This window comes from Rana temporaria, chromosome 4 (genome assembly GCF_905171775.1).
Source record: "Rana temporaria chromosome 4, aRanTem1.1, whole genome shotgun sequence".
Taxonomy (NCBI): domain Eukaryota; kingdom Metazoa; phylum Chordata; class Amphibia; order Anura; family Ranidae; genus Rana; species Rana temporaria.
This window is the reverse complement of record NC_053492.1, coordinates 451,166,984-451,190,170: the sequence shown is the minus strand read 5'-3', so window position 1 is coordinate 451,190,170 and position 23,187 is coordinate 451,166,984. Positions and strand designations below refer to the sequence as shown.

The 23,187-nt window shown below is 45.1% G+C and overlaps 1 protein-coding gene across 1 annotated transcript in view; it reads left to right on the top strand.

The window, feature by feature from the left end:
• Window positions 1-209: 209 nt before the first annotated feature.
• The window catches only part of MCFD2 (multiple coagulation factor deficiency 2, ER cargo receptor complex subunit), a 35,776-nt gene continuing 12,798 nt past the window's right edge, over window positions 210-23,187 (top strand). Inside the window, exons 1-2 of the mRNA XM_040351570.1 lie at window positions 210-331; window positions 8,841-8,999. Coding sequence (XP_040207504.1) covers window positions 8,848-8,999 — 152 coding nt within the window. The 5' untranslated portion in view covers window positions 210-331; window positions 8,841-8,847. The remainder of the gene's footprint in view (window positions 332-8,840; window positions 9,000-23,187) is intronic.

The window sequence follows — 23,187 nt, the reverse complement described above, 5'->3', positions numbered from 1 at the left end:
ATTACAAGCCTGCCTCCTCCCATCATCCCAGGACAGTTGGGGGGTCCCTCAGGTCAGGCAGCTCTCACATATGTTTATATTAATGGGCTCTGCACTCCCTCCTTCTCTCTGTCATCCCTCTACTGAGAGAGGAACACGTCTACCCAAAAGAGGAGAAACAAAAATGGCGATGCTAGCATCACCGGAACCACTGCGCACGCGTACAGTACAAAACTCTTCAGGCGAGTGAAGATGAGCGCCGATCGACGGACGTCTCCGCCGCTTGGAAAGACTTGTTTATCGCTCGGCGCTCTGTCGCTCTAGACTTGGAAAGCGGTTGGATAAGGCTGAGGTGAGAGGGGAGCCGAATATCCCGAACAGAGTCCGGGGACGGGGACCGGGACCGGGGGGGAGGGAGGTTATACCCCCCACTAGTATGAGTACTATTACTTCCCATCTATGGAAGTCCCTGATTAATACTACTGCCAGCCTGGACTCCATTACCCAACAGTTCTCATTTCATGTATACACTCCTATGTGTGTGTAATTATATATATATATATATATATATATATATATATATATATATATATATATATATATATACTCCTTATGTGTGTATGTGTATATATATATATATATATATATATATATATATATATATATATACCTACCTACCTACCTATACAGTCCTATGTGTGTGTATATATATATATATATACTTATAGAGTCCTGTGTGTGTGTGTGTGTGTATATATATATATATATATATATATATATATATATATATATATATAATCTACCTACCTATACAGTCCTATGTGTGTGTATGTATATATGTGTGTGTGTGTGTGTATATATATATATATATATATATATATATATATATATATATATATATATACTTATAGAGTCCTATGTGTGTGTGTATATATTAGGGCCCCATGTATATGTGTGTATATACACCTATAGAGTCCTACTTATAGGTGTATATGAATGTATACAGTCCTGTATGTGTATGTGTGTGTGTATCTATCTATCTATAAAGTTCTATATACAATCACCGGTCACTTTATTAGGTACACCTGTTCAGTTGCTCGGTAACACAAATTGCTAATCAGCCAATCACATGGCAGCAACTCGATGCATTTAGGCATCTAGACGCGGTGAAAACGAGAGGGGAACTCAAAACCTGTAAAAAACATGCAAACTGTAACATTTTGGGGATTTTCAAGTAACAAAGTTTGGCGCCGTTCCACCAGTGTGCGCAATTTTAAAGTGTGACGCGTTGGGTATCTATTTACTCGGCGTAGCATCGTCTTTCACATTATACAAAACAATTGGTAACTTTACTGTTGCCATTTTTTTTTTTGCATGACATTTTTTTTCCCCAACAAAAATGTTTGAAAAAATTGCTGCGCAAATACGGTGCAAGATAAAAAAAAGTTGCAATAACTGCCATTTTTATTCTCTAGGGTCTCTGCTAAAAAAAACATATATAATGTTTGGGGGTTCTGTGTATATTTTCTAGCAAAAAAAAATTAAGATTTTTACATGTAGGAGAGAAGTGTCAGAATTGGCCTGGTATGGAAGTGGTTAATGTGTTTTTTTTTTGTTTTTGTTTTTTTATATCTTTTTATATTTTGCTGGAGTTCTGCTTTAACCACTTCATTACTGGGCACTTAAAGCGGGAGTTCACCCATAAAATTTTTTTTACCCTTAGATTGAAGCTCATTTTGTCTAGGGGAATCGGCTAGTTGTTTTAAAAACGAAGCAGTACTTACCGTTTTAGAGAGCGATCTTCTTCGCCGCTTCCGGGTATGGTCTTCGGGACTGGGCGTTCCTATTTTGATTGACAGGCTTCCGACGGTCGCATCCATCGCGTCACGAGTAGCCGAAAGAAGCCGAACGTTGGTGCGGCTCTATACTGCGCACCGACGTTCGGCTACTTTCGGAAAATCGTGACGCGATGGATGCGACCGTCGGAAGACTGTCAATCAAAATAGGAACGCCCAGTCCCGCAGCTCATACCCGGAAGCGGCAGAGAAGATCGCTCTCTAAAACGGTAAGTACTGCTTCAATTTAAAAGAAAATGGCTGATTCCCCTAGACAAAATGAGCATCAATCTAATGTTAAAAATTGTTATTTCCGGGTGAACCTCCACTTTAAACCCCCTCCGTGCCCATACCAATTTTTAGCTTTCAGCGCTGACACATTTGGAATGACAATTGCGCGGTCATACAACACTGTACCCAAATTATATTTTTATCATTTTTTTCCCCACAAATAGAGCTTTCTTTTGGTGGTATTTGATCACCTCTGCGATTCTTATTTTTTGCGCTCTAAACAAAAAAAGACAGAAAATTTTGAAAAAAACACAATATTTTTTACTTTTTGTTATAATAATATCCCAATTTTTTTTTTAAAAAAACAAAAATTTCCTTAGTTTAGGCCGATACGTATTCTTCTACATATTTTTGTTTTAAAAAAACGCAATAAGCGTATATTGATTGGTTTGCGCAAAATCTATAGCGCCTACAAAATAGGGGATAGATTTATGATTTATTTTTACATTTTTTACTAGTAATGGTCTGCGATTTTTTTTTTTTTTGTCAGGCCTGCGATATTGCGGCAGACACATCGGTCACTTTTGACACAATTTTGGGACCATTCACATTTATACAGCGATCGGTGCTATAAACATGCACTAATTACTGTATAAATGTGACTGGCAGGGAAGGGGTTAACACTAGGGGGTGAGGAAGGGGTTAAATGTGTATCCTGGGTGTGTTCTAACTGTGAGGAGGGTGACTGTGGGAGGTGACTGATGCTGTGTCCCTATGTACAAGGGACACAGCATCGGTCTCCTCTCCCTGACAGGACGTGGAGCTCTGTGTTTACACACAGAGCTCCACGTCCCTCCTGTCACCGCCGATCGCGGGTACCTGGCGGACATCGCGGCCGCCAGGCACACGCATCGGCTCCCCAGCAATGCGCCGGGCACGTTGTTTCCCCGAGGCGCGCCCCCAGCGGCGCGCGCGGGGAATGTAAACAAACGGGACGTCCAAGGACGTCCACTTGGCACTTGGGATCCGCGCTGTGGACGTCTTTCGTCCCAAGTGGTTAAATGATCAGCACATCTGTTCCCAGGGTTCCTTGTGGGATCACATTCACATTGTTGTGTCATATCACCAGTACAGTTGAACCTCGGATTACAAGCATAATCCGTTCCAGGAGAATGCTCGTAATCCAAAGTACTCGCATATCCAAGCGAGTTTCCCCATAGAAGTCAATAGAAACGAAAATAATAATAATTTGTTCGGCATTGACTTCAATGGCATGCAATACCGCATGTGACCAGAGGTGGGGGGCGCCGGAGAGCCTCGGAAACACCCAGAAAGGCCCGGGGACAGCTCAGCAGAACTCTGAAAGGCTCAGGAACATAGGCCCGGACTCGCATACCTTGGCGCATAGTTATGCCGGCGTAGCGAATATACGCTACGCCGACGTAGCGCAGAGCGGCAAGCACAGTATTCACAAAGCACTTGCTCCCTAATCTACGCTGGGTTCCCTCGGCGTAACTCGTCGTAAGTGGCAGTGGGCGTGAGCCATGCTAATGAGGCGTGACCCCATGTTAATGATGGGCCGAGCGCCATCAAGATACGAATAACGTACGGCGCATACGCCGTCCCATGGACGCAACCCAGTGCGCATGCGCAGAATCACTTCGAAACTACTCCCTAAGATACGACGGATCACTGCCTACGACGTGAACGTAACCTACGCCCAGCCCTATTCACGTACTACTACGTAAACAACGTAAAATACGACGGCTGTAACCTGGTCCATACCTTTGCTTGAGTTGCGCCTCATAGATGGGGAATAACTATACGCCGGACGTAAGCCTTACGCAAACCGCGTATATTATGCGCCTAGCGCAACTACGTTCGTGAATCGGCATATCTCACTCATTTTCATATTCGAATCGTAAATCAATGGGAGCGCCCCTTCGGCCAGCGTAAATATGCGCCCACGATACGACGGCGTAGGAAACTTACGTCGGTCGGATGAAGCCTATTTTCAGGCGTATCTTGCTTTCAGAGTCAGTCGCATAGATACACCGCGCAAATGCACATATGCGCCGTCGTATCTCGAGATACGTCGGCGTAAGTGCTACGTGAATCCGGGTCATAGTATTTCCGAGCATTTCCAAACGGCTCTGGCGCCCCCCACCTCACATCAGGCCCAACGCGGTAGTCGGGATTAAAAAAAAAAAAAAATGCTTGTATTGCGAAACGCCCATTAACCGCGTTGCTCGCAATCCGAGGTTCCACTGTATATTGAGTACAGCTCACGTCTCCTCGGTATACAGGGATGTACGGTGGTAGGCGCCTCATTTCACTATCATGGCACACCATAGACTTGTCCAAATGATATTCTTGTTGGGAATGTCTCTGCAGAATCCCTCACCCCGGTCATCTCTCTTCTCTGCCAGGTAATAAGATGAAGCTTGGCCTGTTCTTTATCCTCCGGCACATACCTGATGCCAAACTAATCCTGAAGAAGTATTTTGTAGAATCACCTGGCGGGTGCCCAGACAGGAGTGTTTGACTTTGCATCCCTGTTCTTCCCTCTTCATGTTATTTGAACAGCTTAACCCGTGACTGTCTCATTTATTATTCAGAGATAGGATGGTAGATACAGCAAAGGAACACGGAATGACTGGCTGAGCTCTGGGATCAGCAAATATTGGGCTAGATGCATAAAGCCCGCCGTAAGTTTGTGTGGGCGTAGCGTATCTGAGATGCGCTACGCCGCCGTAACTTGCTGGGGCTGGATTCACGAAGAACCTGCGCCCTAAGTTGCGGCGTAGCGTACATCTGCCGGTGTAAGCGCGCCAAATTCAAATTCTGAAGAGGTAGGCGTATTTTATGCAAATAAAACATGACCCCACGTAAATGACGTTTCTCACGAACGGCGCATGCGCCGTCCGTGAACGTATTCCAGTGCGCATGCTCCTAATCACGTCGCAAATAGTCAATGCTTTCGACGTGGACGTAATTTACGCAAAGCCCTATTCGCGAACGACTTACGCAAACGACGTGAAAAATTTGCTAAATTCGACGCGGAAACGACGTCCATACTTAAAGGGGTGGTTCACCCTAAAAACTACTTTTTTTTATTACACTGGCCCCCCACATTACAATACGATTAAGGCTATTATTATTTTTTTGATGCTGTACATACCTTTGTACAGCATATTCACCCGTGGCTTCGGGGTTGCGAGTCCCGCGGGAGTGGGCGTTCCTAACATGTCTGTGATTGAAGTTTTGACCAAAAACGAGCTCCCCCCCGTCGCGTAAGCTGCGGCACGGTTGGCGAAAGGAGCCGAACGGCGAGTCGGCGCTATACTGCGCATGCGCATCGCCGTTCGGCTCCTTTCGCTAATCGTGACGCGGCTTACGCAACGGGGGGAGCTCGTTTTTGGTCAAAACGTCAATCACAGACATGTTGGGAACGCCCACTCCCTCGGGACTCGCAAGCCGGACGCCACGGGTGAATATGCTGTACAAAGGTATGTACAGCATAAAAAAAAAATAATAGCCTTAATCGTATTGTAATGTGGGGGGCCAGTGTAATAAAAAAAAGTAGTTTTTAGGGTGAACCACCCCTTTAACATTGGCTATGCCTCATATAGAAGGAGTAACGTTACGCCGGAAAAAGCCTTACGCAAACAACGTAAAAAAATCCGCCCGGCGCACGTACCTTTCTGAATCGGCGTATCCAGCTCATTTGCATATTCTACGCTGAAATCGACAGCAGCGCCACCTAGCGGCCAGCGTAAATATGCAACTAAGATACGACGGCGTAAGAGACTTACGCCAGTCGGATCTTAGCCTAATTTCGGCGTATCTTGCTTTCTGAATACAGAAAGAAGATACGCCGGCGCAGCTTTGAATTTACGCGGCGTATCAATAGATACGCCGGCGTAAATTCTTGCTGAATCTAGCCCATTGTCTATATCCTTTCATCATGCGTATTATTCCCTGAATCTTGGTGTGATTTGTGTATTTCCTCCAGATCTGTACAGTAATCCAATGTGAGACTTTCCCTCTGTGTAGGAGCTTCCTGTAATAAAGACCGCTCACTGCTGCTCTCTCTCCTTGTGCAGGGTGACTGGTCTTGTCTCCGCCCCCCTCCTGTAGTTGTAGTCACGCAATAGATCACAGGCCTTCAAACTACGGCCCTCCAGTTGTTCAGGAACTACAATTCCCATCATGCCTAGTCATGTCTGTGAATGTCAGTGTGTTACAATGCCTCATGGGATGTGTAGTTCTACAACAGCTGGAGGGCCGTAGTTTGAGGATCCCTGCAATAAATAGTGTGGGCGCGTGTGCGCTGCACGAAGGAGGAGCCGATGCACATGCCCAGGTAGACCCGATGTCCGCCAGCCACCCGCGATCACTTCACAGAGAGGCAGATCCCCGCTCTGCCTATGTAAACAAGGCAGATTCTCGTTCTGGCTGTGGACAACATGGGGGTCTGCTGTTCCTAGTGATTAGGAATAGCGGTCTCTGTGTTGTTCCTGACAGCACTTCCCCCACACAGTAAGAAAGCACCAACAGGGAACCCATTTAAAGAAGTTGTAAAGCTTTGTGTTTATTTCAAAGAACACCTTGCACTCTATGACCCCCCCCCCTCGTTTTACTTGCATGAGCCATGAAACTCGGTGAACGCGATCCCGCGGTGGTTTACCCCAGTTTGAGGTGGCTCTTCAATTGGAGATTGATAGCAGCGCAGCCATTGGCTCCTGCTGCTGTCAATCAAATCAATGAAGTGGTGCGCCAGGGGCGGGGTCGAGTGATACACTTGCCGGCCATGGCCACCACTGTATCACACGGGAGCGCGCCCGCAAGATAACCCCCTTGGGAGAGAGCTTCCCAGAAGGGGGTTAGCTCTTGCGGGGAGGAGCCGAGACAGCCGCCGAGGGACCCCAGAAGACGAGGATAGGGGGCCACTCTGTGCGAAACGAACTGCACAGTGGAGGTAAATATGATCTGTTTGTTATTTAAAAAAAAAAAAACCCTTACAACCTCTTTAACACTTTGATTGCCCCTGATGTTAACCCCTTTCCTGCCAGTGTCATTTATACAGTGATCACAGTATTGGGGTCAGATTTGTTCGCCGCAATGTCACAGTCCCACTAAAAATCTCATAATTTTTTTTTTTTAAAGTCCTTAAATCTATCCCGTAGTATGTAGACATTATACCTTTTGCGCAAACCAAAAAAAAAAAAATATATATATATTAGTGTGTGTGTGTATTTTATTTCCAAAAGAAAAATGTATATAAAAAAAAGATATATATATATATATATATATATATATATATATATATATATATATATATATATATATATATATATATATATATATATATATAATCTTTTTTTTTTGGGGGGGGGCATGTATTGTAGCTGAAAATACATTTTATTTTTTCAAAATTTACGTTTTTTTGTTTATAGCAGAGGTGATCAAAAACGCTCTCTTTGTGGGGAAAAAGAAGAAATCTATTTTATTTGGGTACAGCATCGCCATCCAGGCTACGTGAAAAGTCACAAATAGAAATAGTCTTCAAGTGAATATTCAGGTAAACTATAAGGCCCCTTGCACACTGGGGCGTTTTTCATGCGGTACAGCGCTAAAAATAGCGCTGCTATACCGCATGAAAAATCATGCCCTGCAGTGTTCAATGTGAAAGCCCGAAGGCTTTCACATTGAAGCGGTGCGCTAGCAGGAGCGCACCAAAAGTCCTGCTAGCCACATCTTTACCGCGGTATAGGAGCGGTGTGTTCACCGCTCCTATACTGCGCCTTCCCATTGAAATCAATGGGAAAGCACGGTATTAACCCTTTTTCGGGTTAAAACCTCACCGCTAGCGCCCGAATATCGCTGTAAATACGACGGTATAGCCGCGCTACAAATAGCGCGGCTATACCGTCACCGCGGTTCCACGCTGCAATGTGAAAGCAGCCTTAGTGCATAAAATAGACAGTCGAAACGGTGTGAAGGTGCTCAAAAAAGTGCGATTCCCACATGTAATCGCACCTCTTACCAGAAGTATATGATCTCAAATTTTAGAGGTCTGACTCGCTCCTGCAACACAACCCACTATTTGTTATTCACAGGCTTAGCAACTCAGAAATGATTCCTTTGCAAAGTCTCAGCGCTGCAATTACCTCAGGGTATGTCACCTGACCTATATCATGCAAACAGAAGCTGGCTCTCCATTTAATATATTCATAAAAGTGGAAGACAGAAGAGGCTTCATGATGCAGTATGCTAAAACTCAAGTTTATTGTAAAGAAAATAAAAATAAACGATTGCACTTACATGAATAAATTCATAATAAGTGATGCAAACAATCCAGGAATGCGGATTCGCCAGCAGGCTCGTGCGAGATGACGTCACAGATGTGGTTCCACAGGTGCCACATCTCCACAGATGTGGTGGAGCCGCATCTGTGACGTCATCGCGCACGAGCCTGCTGGGTATTTTCAAGACACTCCTTCGAACTGAAGGTGAGACGTGGACATACTACTAAACATCTGTATTGCAGGACAAGTCCAGTACTACTAGATACTAGATTTTTTTTTTTTTGTAAAAAAATCCCAATAGACGTATATTGATTGGTTTGCACAAAAGTTATAGTATGACCTGTTTCAATGAGAATCTTCACAGACTATTTTATGAAAGTTATGCATAGTTATCATTTGACATAATATTATCTAACTATTGTTATAAAGCGTTTTGCTAGTAAATAATTTTCATTTGCTCATCTTCTTTATTTCCCCCACATAGAAGAACAATGATTGGCTGCAGGACTTCCTATATCTTTTGCTGTCTGTTTTCTTTGGCGTTAATACTTCCCACATTCACAGAAGAACATGTACATCCCAACGTGCAAGAGGATCACCACGCCGGCGGTCGCTTCGACAAGAATGTGATACAGGATAAAGAGTGAGTATTGCAACCTGAAAGGAACAGAGTGCCCTAGCCTGTCGTTGTAAAGGCTTTGCTCACCCAAAATTGTATTATTATTATTTTCCTCTTTCTTTCTTTTTTTTTTTTTAAACAGTTTGTAATGGAAGGTTTCATTATGTGTTAATTTTTAACCACTTCCGGACCGCCCACTGTATATATACGTCGGCACTAGCTGCCATACCCCAGGTATCCATCTCTTCAGTGAGCGGGCCGGTTTAAAGCGGAGTTCCGGCCACAATTTCACTTTTTAAATATAAATACCCCTGTAATACACAAGCTTAATGTATTCTAGTAAAGTTAGTCTGTAAACTAAGGTCCGTTTTGTTAGGTTGTTACAGCATTTAGACACTTTATAAAATAGAAATTGACTGGGGCCATCTTAAGTGTGGGCATCATGAAGCCAGACTGTATGACTTCCTGGATTTCTGCCTTGCAAATCTCGCACATGCTCAGTGCTGCACAAGCAGTGTCAGATCAGGTTTCAGCACCTGTACTGTCCTAGTCACATGATTCTTTGAGACTGGGGAGTGCACAGACTCCTGGAAAGTTACACCCACTACATTCCCAGGAGTCTGTGCGGTGTAGGTTAGGAAGCATTAAGCATCTAGGTGCAGGAAGTGGGAAGGTTTACTATTCTGCCTAGCAACAACACTTTGAAGGCATCTAAAAAAAAAAAAAAAAAATTGTAAAGGACTAATGACATTTTTTTAAAACTACTGATGTAATGTTATATTTATGGGTGGAACTCCACTTTAAGATAATGGTGGTCTCTGCGGCGGATTCGCCAAGAGATGACCGTTATCGGCGGTGGGAGAGGGGCTCCCGCAGCTCTCCCGCGCCCTCCATTGCTTACCGCAGCCGCCGGTAGCAGCGGAGGCGATCGAGTCCACTCTCATGCTGGGTATGTAGACGAGTGAGGGGAAGATGGCCCCACCCGTCTCCATACCATAGCAGGGCGGAAACAAAGTCAAAATGTCACTTCCGCCCATTATAGGGCCATTTTTTTGTTGTCATTTTTTCTAATGACAACATTATTTTTTTTTTTTTATTGCATTTTAGTCCAAATATGAGATCTGAGTTTTTTTTACCCCAGATCTCATATTTAAGAGGACCTGTCATACTTTTTTCTATTACAAGGGATGTTTACATTCCTTGTAATAGGAATAAAAGTGACCCAATTTTTTATTTCTATTTTTGAAAAACGGTGTCAAAATAAATAAGAAGAAACTATATATATATATATATATATATATATATATATATATATATATATATATATATATATATATATATATATATATATATATATATATATATATATATATATATATATATATATATATATATATATATATATATATATATATATATATATATATATATATATATATATATATATATTTGGGGTTATTGGACTCCAGCGATAGATGCGTTTTCCAGTGAGTACGCCAATCCAGAACTGAGTTTTTAAGGGCCTGGTAGCCCACTTTTATTTAAAATAAAAGTTCACAAATACCATAACAGCCCTCGCAGGGGGTTCCACCATTCCTGTATCTTGCCAAATCAACAGTTTAGCCTCCTGGCTTTCATACTTTTTCAGGCCTTTAGCCTAGGCCCCAGTTCTGTTCCCCAGAACACACAGTTTTCTCAGAGTTAAGCACAAACCTAGCTTACTCCCATTAAGGACATCTGCCTCCTGCAGACATCCACACAGCCCCTGACTCTTCTCAGAGGGATTTTGGGAATTCACCTGATTCCCAGGACAGACTTCCTGTCTGTAGGGTGGGACCCTGAGCTATAGTCAGGTCAGATGAAAGTTTTCTTTTTAAGCTCCTGAAGAAGCAGTAACATGCAAAACATGTAGAGCCTATGTATCAAAAATACGCCAACTGAAGTCTACGTTTGTTCACCAACTGTTGTTGTTGTCCCTTGTGGACTATCTGTGGTTTTTGTACAACCCATCTGGGTTATTAGCATTTAGAGATACTCTATGCTTACTAATGTTTTTAATATAGCCAAATATATGTTTTTTTTTATATTGTTTTTCTATATTGTAATTGTTGATTCAATTACCCAGATTTCTGGGCTTGTATCAATAAAAAACTTTTTTATATCTTATGTTGACCATTGGTGCCTATAAAGTCCATTATTCCTTCAAAATTAAAAATCTCTACTCATGCTAGGACGTGGCACCGTAATATCTTAGGACACCCATAGTCCATCCTATGGTTGGTGTTCCTTCATTTCTTTCATTCTATAGTCAGGTCACAACTAAATATCTGAACACACAGCTGTTCAATCAGCGTGCCTTTCTCTTTAAAATATGGCGTAAACCAGCAATCTTTCCCGTAGCACAGAGTCCCACCCTCACATATCCTCCCTTCCTGTTTCGAACAGGAGGGAGGAACACATAGACCCATCATCAGAAATGGGACACCACTGTGCCAGCCATTGGCTGTGTAGGCCCATTTTTTCCGGGTATGTTTCCACCAACATTTCACCGTGGTGCCTCTGTGCCAACTATCAACAGCAGGAGTCCTAACCTGCCCAACCTTTTCTCTAAAGGGGCACTCCACTCACATCTTCTTCCGTTTGTGCTTCTACCAGCACTTCTTCCTGAACCGTGGGCTCCCACTAATCTCTCTATCCCTTCTACTATCTGGCCTTAAGATCCTTCTTTTTCCTCCCACAGGCCTACTCTCCTGGGACTGTTGGGGACCCATTTCCATGAACTCTGTCAGGGACTGACCGCTCTCACTACCAGACGCAACATTAACCCAACAACATTTGTTTCTCAGGTTCACCAACCCCTATGTCGTTACCTTTGGCAACCAAACCATCTGAGACCAACACCACACCCTTCTGTTTAACCTCACTAGCAATGTTCCACAAGGGCTTACTGAATGAATGAATGAATGACTTGTATAGCGCTACTCATGCAAACTGAATCGCCTCTGGGCGCTTTTTCCAGCCAGTGTCTGCTTGGCTGGTGCGGTCATTTTACCCTGTAGGATCGTGACACGCTTGGGACACAGTCATACACACAGATATACATATATATACTGGGCCAATTTTTTGGACAGATCCGATTTACCTACCAGCATGTCTTTGGAGTGTGGGAGGAAACCGGAGTACCCGGAGGAAACCCACGCAGGCACAGGGAGAACATGCAAACTCCAGGCAGATGGTGTCATGGTCGGGATTCGAACCAGCGACCCTTTTGCTGCTAGGCGAAAGTGCTACTCACAACACCACTGTGCTGCCCCCTCAACACTGTCACTGTCAACTCAACACTGTCACCGGGACCTCTTGTCCCCTTGTTTGCTAGGACAGTGTCTATGGAGGGACCACCTACAGGCGAGCAGTTACTCCCTGGCTGAAAAGGATGATACCAAGATGATATCCTCATTCGATCCAGCGCTGTGCATGCCTGCTGCTCTTCTCTCCGCTCAATTCTGAGTCTCGCTGGCTTCGCCGTGCCCTTGGCTTTCAGTGCTGTCAATCCATACCCGTGACGAGGGAGCGGGGGGCAGGGCCGTGTCCCGCTGTCTGTGTCAATGGACGCAGACTCGGATGCAAGCACGTACGAGTGCCCTCATGGGAAGCGGCTTCTTATGGGGGCACTGGACAGAGAGGAGGGGCCAGGAGCGCTGACAGGGACCCAAAAAGAGGAGGTTCACCAGCGCTTTGTGCAATTCCGTTGCACAGAGCAGGTAAGTATAGAGCTTCCGTGCGAAAGCAGTAAATGCTCAGTCCTGGCAAATAGAAAAAATATTCTGGTAAAAGTTGAATGACAAAGAGGCCGAGGACATACTGTACAGCAGGGATATGCAATTAGCGGACCTCCAGCTGTTGCAGAACTACAAGTACCATGAGGCATTGCAAGACTCTGACAGCCACAAGCATGACACCCAGAGGCAGAGGCATGATGGGACTTGTAGTTTTGAAACAGCTGGAGGTCCGCTAATTGCATATCTCTGCTGTACAGGATATAGATAAAAGTAGATAACCTGAGTTGTTAACTTGAGAAGCAAAATGTTATTGGTTACCATTGTACTATTGGAGTTTTTTTTTTTAAAGAAAGTGCATTAAGGTAAAAACCTTTTAAAAGTGCCCAGCCCCCCCCTTAATACTCAACTGAGCCCGATTTAGATCCAGCGCTATGCACATCTGCAGCAGCTCTTCTCCCCTCTCCCCGCTATCACAGGCTTGGATTAGAGCATTGGGAGCCATTGGCTCCAGCTGCTGTCAGTCTAAAGCTGTGAGCACAGCCTGGGGGCAGGGCCTAGTCCCACTGTCATTGTGTCATTGTCAATTAAGCTTTTCATATCCATGTAACAATTTAAAAGAGACAGCGCACCCAACCAGCTATAGTGAAATTTCTTTGGGTGTTCATGTCTTTAACCACTTGCCGACCGCCACACACATATACGTTGACACAATGGCACGGGCAGGCAAATGGGCGTACCTGTACGTCCCTTTAAATTTGCCACCCAGCGTGCCTCGTGAGTGTGCTCGCGGGTCCTGGGAACACGATGTTCTCGATCGGCCTGCAATTGCAGTCGGCAAAGGCAGAACAGCGGGATGCCTTTGTAAGGCCGGGTTCACACCTATGCGATTTGGTTGAGGCTTAAACCGCATCCAATTCGCATAACATTATAAAATACATTGATTTCAAGCAGGCTGGTTCACATATGTGCGATTTCTAGGCATTGGGTTGCGGCTCAGGTGCGAATTCAGGCCCATTATCTTCTATGGGCACGCATCTGATTCGCAGATGTGTTAATTTCTCTTCAAGATTTCTCTCATTCACCTCAATACACTTCCCCCCTCACCTCTCCCAGGTCTCCAAATTCGCAGCTAAAACGGAGATGATCTGCTGAACAGTTCTCTTTTCTCTCTGCAGAGATAAGAGAGCTGAAATTCGCTAGTGTGAATCCGGCCTAAACAAGGCATTCCCTTGTTCTGCCTAGTGACATGTCACTGATCTACTGTTCCCTGTGATCGGGAACAGTGATCAGGGACGTGTCACTGGTAGCTCCTCCCCCTAACAGTTAGAATCACTCCCTAGGACACACTTAACCCCTTCAGTGCCACCTAGTGGTTAACCCCTTCACTGCCACGACACTTGCACGGCAGTTCACACTGCCATATGCGAACTGCTGGGGAGTGTCATTAAATGTTAACGACATCCCCATTTCAGCTTGCGTATCGCACTGCGAACTGACTGTTCGGACATGAATCGGATCACATGTGTGAACACCCAATGCGATCCGATTCTGATCCGAACAGAAAAAAGGGTCCTGTGCGTGTTTGGACTATCTGTATGGCTGAAATCACATCGCACAGATATTGCATGTAATGTGAAAAGCAGTGCGCTGCGAATCACATGCGATGTCTGGCATCGCACAAGTGTGAACCGGGCCTTGCGGTCACTTTTTAAAATTGAGAATTTTACAATTATTTTGGAGACTAGAAAAAGGCTTGGATAGTCTAAAGTGTAGATTAAAGGGGGGGGGGGGGAGAACACATTTTCTGAATAGAGCAGATCCTCTAGCCCTGGATAACGGGAAAGAATTTCCCATATATTTTGTGAGTGGAATGTGTAGGAATAAAACATTTATAAAAAAAATAATATAAAATTCCCTTCAGAACTTGATATCTTTTCCGAGTAAAGGGGAATGTTTCATTACAGGATTTAATCATATATCCTGTTCTTGGGGTGAAGCTAGAAGACCCCTGATGTCTCCATTGAGAGGACCTTGTCACTACTGTCACATAAGGGGCTTGTCAGTACATACATATATACATGGTTAGGACACATGTTAAAGCGGGAGTTCACCCATTTATTTAATGTTTGCCCTTTTCCCCTTAGATTCCTGCTCGTTTGGTCTAGGGGAATCGGCTATTTGTTTTAAAATATGAGCTGTACTTACCCGTTTTCGAGATGCATCTTCTTCCGTCGCTTCCGGTATGGGTCTTCGGGAGCGGGCGTTCCTTCTTGATTGGCAGTCTTCCGAGAGGCTTCCGACGGTCGCATCCATCGCGTCACTCGTAGCCGAAAGAAGCCGAACGTCGGTGCGGCTCTATACTGCGCCTGCGCACCGACGTTCGGCTTCTTTCGGAAAATCGTGACGCGATGGATGCGACCGTCAGAAGACTGTCAATCAAGAAGGGACGCCCAGTCCCGCAGCCCATACCCGGAAGCGACGGAGAGGATGCATCTCGTAAACGGGTAAGTACGGATCATATTTTAAAACAACTAGCCGATTCCCCTAGGAAAAACGAGCAGGAATCTAAGGGGAAAATGTGCTCTCTGAGGGTGAACCTCCGCTTTAATACATAAACACCTATTACACATACCTACACACCCCAGAAGTAGAAGTAGCCATAGAGCCACTTCTAGCCTTGCAAATGTGGAAATGTCCTTTTTTAACTATAAATATACTCTGATTAAACCAAGAGTCCTTTAGTAAAATCAATTGGCCAGAAGTGAAGATCTAGTGATCCTCTCGCCTGTTTGCTGGCACACTGTTGACCAAGAGATTCCAAGCCTGCCCACCACGACAAGGTAGACTCTTCTAGGGCAGGACCTACACTAACTACACTAAGCTACCCTACTGGATGCTAGTCATCCTTTATCTAATGTTGGATGTATGTTTGTAGTAGGCCTCATCTTATAATCTGTGTGTGCGATCTACTCTCGCCTAATTTGGTTGTCTGTCTGTGTGCATCTCTCTAAAGCATGGAGCGGTCAGTTTGTGTACATGTGGACGTCGTCTGTTAGTGTAGGTCAGTGCATGCCAGTCATTGTATGTTGACCAGTGTGTTAGTAAATGTTAGTCCTGTTTATACCTGGGCACGTAGCCCAACTTATCTGCAAGGCACACCATTTTCTCTGGACCCTCTTGGTGGTAGATGAGTGCATATAGGTGGGGCCAGGGGGTAGTACCATTACGCTGGGCAGTGTGGACATATGAAACTTGGGAAGTTCCATTGGCCACACACACCCTATACTCGGGGTGCCATTGTGCTATATGCTGGGTGTTTGGTGTGCTCCTGTACCTTTTAAGGAGGGGTGGCACCCCTTCAGTCCACCTTTCCTCATCTATCCATTAGAATGCATGTGCCTCCACTGTGGGGACGCTCATTGTTTAGTGTTAAAACCACAGATTACATGGTGCCTTGGCGCGGCTCTGTTGCTCACGCATGCGTTTGCAAATGCGTGCAGACAAAACCCCTGTTTTTAACGCGTACTGTTAGACAGGTTAATTTGGTTGTTCTGCAGGCTGGTCGGTAAGGACTCGAGGCCTGTTTTTTTCCTGGGCATTCCCCAGGTTTAGTTGTTACACACTCACTCTATACTCAGGGTGGTAGCGTCCCCTCTTGGTGGTAGATAAGTGCATATAGGTGAGGGCAGGTGGTAATACCAGTATGCTGGGCGTGGGGGAGTGGGGGCAGATGAAACTTGGGGGGAAGTTCCACTGGCCACACTCACCCCATACCCAGGGTGGTAGCGTCCCCTCTTGGTGGTAGATGAGTGGGTGTATTGGGTTGTGAGGCAGTTGATCCAGAGGAAGGCGAAAAACCCCAGCAAAGCATAAGCCAATGTGCTCCAGCTGGGGAAAAAATTCCTTCCTGATCCCGCGAGAGGCAATCGAATATTTCCTGGATCAGCCCTGTGTGTGGGGGAGGGCGGGCAATTGGAGCCCCACCCTCGGTGGTAAGTGAGTGGAGATGTGGGTGTCGGTGTGTGGAAAGCGGGGGAGGAGGGACCATCCCCCACACAGAGCTCCAGAGGGAGGAGCCATTGTCCAGACTACAGGTGGGTCACGACGTGTCTGTGTAATCTGCCGCCTCTGCTCAGGCTCTAAGGGAACTACAACTCCCAGCAATCTCTGTCCGCATGGGGAACTACAACTCCCAGCATGCACTGTGTAAGTAGTGGGGGTTCAGCCCTCAGCCTGGAATAAGATGCTGTGGGACTACATATCCCAGCATGATTTTTTTTCTATGGAGATATTACAGGTACTAGTGATCTCTACATATCCCAGCCTGCTCCCCTCCCCCTCCTCATGGGGGATTGCACCCCCCCAATCCCACCACCCCACTCATCTCCCACCGCCCTTTACCCCTCCCCCGCAGGCCCAACCGGCCCACCCTTATCCTTGGTGAGAGAGGAGTGTGGGGTGAAATTACCCCTGAGGAGGGGGAGGGGAGCAGGCTGGGGTATGTAGAGATTGCTGGGACCTGTAGTACATCTATAGAAAAAATCATGCTGGGACGTGTAGTCCTGTAACATCTTATTCCAGGCTGGGAGCTGAAGCCCCATTACATACACAGAGCATGCTGGGAGTTGTAGTTCCCCATGCGGACAGAGATTGCTGGGAGATGTAGTCCCCTTCCCACGGCGTCCCTCTGAATCATTGCCTGGATCGGCATCAGGTGTAGATAAGGGGGTGGGGGGAACAAACTCCAGTATGTCCTTGGTTTCAGGCTGGTCACATGTCTTGCATCCCTTCGGTAGTGCATTCAAAATAATATTTACAGCCCTGCAGAGTTTGCAGGGGAAGCTGATGACACCTGTGGCCTTTCAATTTCTCCCCATCTGCTGCTGGTGAAAGAGAATCCACAAAAAAGCTTCTTGTGCTTTGCTTTAAATTTAGGCTTCCGTTCGGCAGGATCTATGATTTTCTCCATTGTCATCACTGTCGTCAGGTCTGGGGGGCACTGTGAAGAAAAGAAACATTATTACTGAATATTATGTACAATGATGGCCTTTCTATTAGAAATGTGGTTATGCACACTCAGGTGCTGGGCGGTTCATATACTTACCGGGCTCATGGTAAATGGCGGGCTTGCTTCTCCAGCCTCCAGTTCCATCCAGTCTACGCTCTTGAAAAATGGGTGGCTCCGTAGATCTTTAACAAACATCTCTCTTGTTTCTCCACATTTGCATAGTAGCTGTAAAAATATACAAAAAAAAAATGGTTATCCATGGTACAAAGGCAAAAACTGCAATTCTACTTTTATAACTCATAATAAAATATAATTTTTTGCTGGCTACAAATGGTGTTTACTTACTTTGTTCCCAATGAGGTCCTCGAGTTCCATATTGAAATCCTCAGGGAAAATTGGACATTGGTTGCAGATTAAGTATTCTAACTTCTTGTCTGGGTCGTTGCCTGAGCCATTGAATGGATAACTTCCAATCGCCATCTCATAGACTATAACTCCCAGAGAGAAATAGTCAACGCCAAATCCATATGGCTCACCCAAATATCTCTGTGGAAATATAAAAAAAGAGTAGAATGCTCAGTACTGATTGTTTTACTGACAAGAAGACAGGAAAACCAAAATGATCCAATACTCACTTCTGGTGCCATGTATAGTGGAGTTCCGAGGTCGGAAGTCAGGGTTCCGGATGCATGCACATCTGTTGCTGATAAGCCAAAGTCGGCGATTCTCACATGTCCGACGCTATCCAGGAGAATGTTGTCTGGTTTGAGATCCCGCTGTACAATCCCTCGGTTATGAAGGAACTGCAGGCCACAAAGGATCTCGGCAGTGAGAAATCTGATGGAGAGATAGAAAAGATTGTACATAAGATTATTATATTCTATAACATTTTTGTATGGTAACCGCTTAACGACCGCCGCATGTATATGTACGTCCACAGAATGGCACGTACAGGCATATGGGCGTACATGTACGTCCCTGCCTTTCCGCGGGTCTGGGGTCCGATCAGGACCCCCCCCCCGGTACATGCGGCGGTTGGAAACCCGCGGGGAGCGATCCGGGACGAGGGCGTGGCTATTCGTTTCTAGCCGCCCCCTCGCGATCGGTCCCCAGAGCTGAAGAACGGGGAGAGCTAGCTGTATGTAAACACGGCTTCCCTGTGCTTCACTGAGAGAGAGAGAGACTTGTAAAGCGCAACACATGCGAACTGAATCGCCTCTGGGCGCTGTATCCATTTCATGGGTAAGGAACCCCTTGACCTCAGAAGAGATGGGTTTTAATCTTTCTCCTGAAGGCCAAGTGGTCCGACTCCAGTCGGATGGTGGTTGGTAGTGCATTCCACAGGCGAGGTCCTTGTGGCGGCTGCATCAATCGTGTCATCCCCTTTGTAGGGAGACACGATCGGACCTACAGCCACACCCCCCTACAGTTGTAAACACACACTAGGTGAACCCTAACTCCTTCAGCGCCCCCTGTGGTTAACTCCCAAACTGCAACTGTCATTTTCACAATAAACAATGTAATTTAAATGCATTTTTTGCTGTGAAAATGACAATGGTCCCAAAAATGTGTCAAAAGTGTCCGAAGTGTCCGCCATAATGTCGCAGTCACGAAAAAAAACGCTGATCGCCGCCATTAGTAGTAAATTTTTTTTTTTTATAAAAATGCAATAAAACTATCCCCTATTTTGTAAACGCTATAAATTTTGTTCAAACCAATCGATAAACGCTTATTGCGATTTTTTATTTATTTTTACCAAAAATAGATAGAAGAATACGTATCGGCCTAAACTGACGGAAAAAAAAATGTTATATATGTTTTTGGGGGATATTTATTATAGCAAAAAGTAAAAAATATTGATTTTTTTTCAAAATTGTCGCTCTATTTTTGTTTATAGCGCAAAAAATAAAAACCGCAGAGGTGATCAAATACCATTAAAAGAAAGCTCTATTTGTGGGGGGAAAAAGGACGTCAATTTTGTTTGGGAGCCACGTCGCACGACCGCGCAATTGTCTGTTAAAGCGACGCAGTGCCGAATCGCAAAACCTGGCCTGGGCATTTAGCTGCCTAAAGGTCCGGGCTTAAGTGGTTAATCTAAGCCACAAAATAATAAATAATTTATCCCAACGCTTCAATTATCAGGCATTGTCATGTATGATTTGTAATAAAATCAGGTTGAAAAATAATATTATCAGTAACGGTAGAGCATAGAACAATATATACATAGATGGCCCGGATTCACAAAGCACTTACGCCGACGTATCTTAAGATACGCCGACGTAAGTATAAATGTGCGCCGTCGTATCTGTGCGCCTGACCCACAAACAGAGATACTAAAAAAAGGCTTCAGCCTGCCGACGTAACTTACTTACGCCGGCGTAGGGTGGTCGCACATTTACGCTGGGCGCATATTTACGCTCCCATTGATCAGCCATTCAAATATGCAAATGAGGGAAATACGGCGATTCACGAACGTACGTGCGCCCGATGCAGTGCGTGTAAAGTCATACGTCCGGTGTAAAGTTATGCCCCATAAAGGAGGTTTAACTCGGCAGCATCCATGCAAAGGGCTGCACCAGGGAACCCAAGCCGGCGTAATTTACATTGGACGTGGGTCTGGCTGGGCGTAGGTTACGTTAACGGCGTACACAGTGATCCGGCGTAGCATAGGCAGTTGTTCCGATGTGGTTGTGAGCATGCGCACAGGGATGCGTCTACGTCCCGGCGTATGTGCAATTCGTTATACGTATCTGTCTGGCGCTCGGCCCATCATTTGCATGGCTTTACGGCTCATTTGCATGGCTCACGCCCACTTTCACCTACGCCGGCTTACGCCTTAGAAACCCAGTGCAGTTTTGGGAGCACTGGCTTTGTGAATTCCGTGCTTGCCTCTCTGCGGTGCGTCGTCGTAGCGTATATTATTTGTGCTACGGCGGCGTAATGTGCGCCCGCTCTCTGTGAATCCGGGCCAGAAGTGTTTTATATGGATATTTGAAACTGTTGATTAATTTTGTAGTAAATACGCTTTATGAATTCTTAAAAATTGTTTTTTTTGGGATAGTAAAGGTGTCCAAATATGATTTTATAGTCTCTCCTAAAGTGTATGTGAGGCCAAAACAGAAAGCAACAAAAAAGCTTCCCCTCTCCATCCAATACTACAAATAAGTTTTACATTTACAGACAAACGTTATAAAAAATGACAAGGACCCATTAGATATGAATCAAATTGATTCGTTGGCAGACCCCCATATGATATAATTACTTATAAATTTGGGAGATAGGTTAGAGATTGCCCAATCAGATGAAGGGTTGGAAGTTTCCATTGGATGATGAACTGGCCAATAATAGTTGGATTGGCGTTTACGACGATTTCTCAGATGGCGTTTACGACGATTTCTCATTTGTCTATGCAAATGAGCCTGATACGCCGATCCCCGAACGTTTTTGCGCCGCCTCGTCGTCGTTTACGTTGTTTCCGTAAGCGTAAACTTACCCCTGCTATATGAGGGGTAAGTTTACGAAGGTCCGTCGTATGCCATGTTAAGTATGGCGTCGGGACAGCGTCGTCTTTTTATGTCGTTTACGTCGTTTTACTAAGTCGTTCGCGAAAAGGGCTTTACGTACATGACGCTCACGTCGGCTTCATTGACGTTTTCCGTCGAGAGCTGGAGCATGCGCACTGGGCTATTTTTACGGCCGGCGCATGCGCAGTTCGATCGGCGCGGGGGCGCGCTTAATTTAAATACAAGCCGCCCCCTTTGAATTACGCGGCCTTAAGCCGGGCCATTTACACTACGCCGCCGCAAATTACGGAGCAAGTGCTTTAAGAATACGGCACTTGCTCCAGTAAATTGCGGCGGCGTGGTGTAAATGGCTTACGCTACGCCGCCGCAGATTCTACGAGAATCTGGCCCATAGTGTGTACCCGGCTTTAGTAAAGCGTGATATGACCAAGCAGATTATATGGCATGTAAAACTGAAAACATAAGACTTCCTTAACTGTTAGAATACATGGAAATGCCTATTAAGCTCCACCCCCTGTCATCTTAAGTAGGAGTCCACCCTAAAATCCCTGCATCTACAAACATCGACAATCTAACACTAACCTATCTAACCCTGTGAAGAAAAAAACAGTATACATACTGACCCGATCCCACGCTGAGCTGTCACTGCGGCTTTCACTGTGTAGGCGGGTGTAGAGGACACGTCCGACAACAGAAGCCCCATAGTAACTCTACGGGTAACGTCACTCCCCATTCATTTCACACCCGTTGTCGGCTGTGTCCTCTGCAGAGCTTCTGCCGCTGGAGATCGGGTCGGCTTCAGAAAAGGTATGTATACTGATTACTTCTTCATAGACTTGGGTAGATTAGTGTTAGATCCTCAATGTCTGTAGATGCAGGGATTTTAGTTTTAGGGTGGACTTGCACTTTAACTATAAAAATTTTAAACCTCTGAGGTCAGTAGTAGTGGCATAAATTGCAGCTTTTTCACGTGTTCCTATCATTTTCAAAAGAATCATTCCATGGTGTCATCCAAGCTACAGTATATACAGTGGATGTTATGAATCTGGTGCCAGGATGCACTTGTGTGCCAGGGTTCATGAACGTGAATGTGTTATTGCTTCTGCTATATGGGTACGTCCCATCAAGTCTATGGGACTAGATTTTTACTGTCTGGGCTGCAGACAGCTTAGGACAGTGATGGCGAACCTTGGCACCCCAGATGTTTTAGAACTACATTTCCCATGATGCTCATGAACTCTGCAGTGTAGTTGAGCATCATGGGAAATGTAGTTCCAAAACATCTGGGGTGCCAAGGTTCGCCATCACTGGCTTAGAAGATCACGATCATCGCTGAAGGTAAGTAATGAAGCATTGGGGGTCACCTATCTTCATGGATAAAGAGGGTGAGTGGCTGATACAATTTTTAGTAAATCCTGATAATGTACTATAAAGACGTTTTCTTTCTTTTTGACCCGATGGGGTAACATCACAAAATGTGTGCAGTTTTATCTATGTAATGGTTGACCTCTGATGACAATCAGGATTCCTCTCCCCGGTATTTATTTTCACATGCTCCAGTCTGGGATCCAGGTCCTCCCTAGGGACAGAGGAGCTGAATAAAAGACTGATGCAATTTGTTTCGTTCCAAATTCGTTTAACAAATTTGGACAAATTTGTTCATTTGCAAATATCCGAATTAAGGAAAACTCGTAAAAAATTTCCCAATATTCGTAAATTTGTATATTCGAAAATTGGTAAATTTGAAATATTCGCAAATTCACAAAAAATTGAAAATTCGAAAATCTGAAATGATAACTACAGTAGGTGACAGTGAGATTGACACAATCTCGCTCCTTTTCTCAGCGAGATTGACCACCTACGAGCCCCGTCGCGGGAGCCAGCGCCGAGCTGGCTTGCCG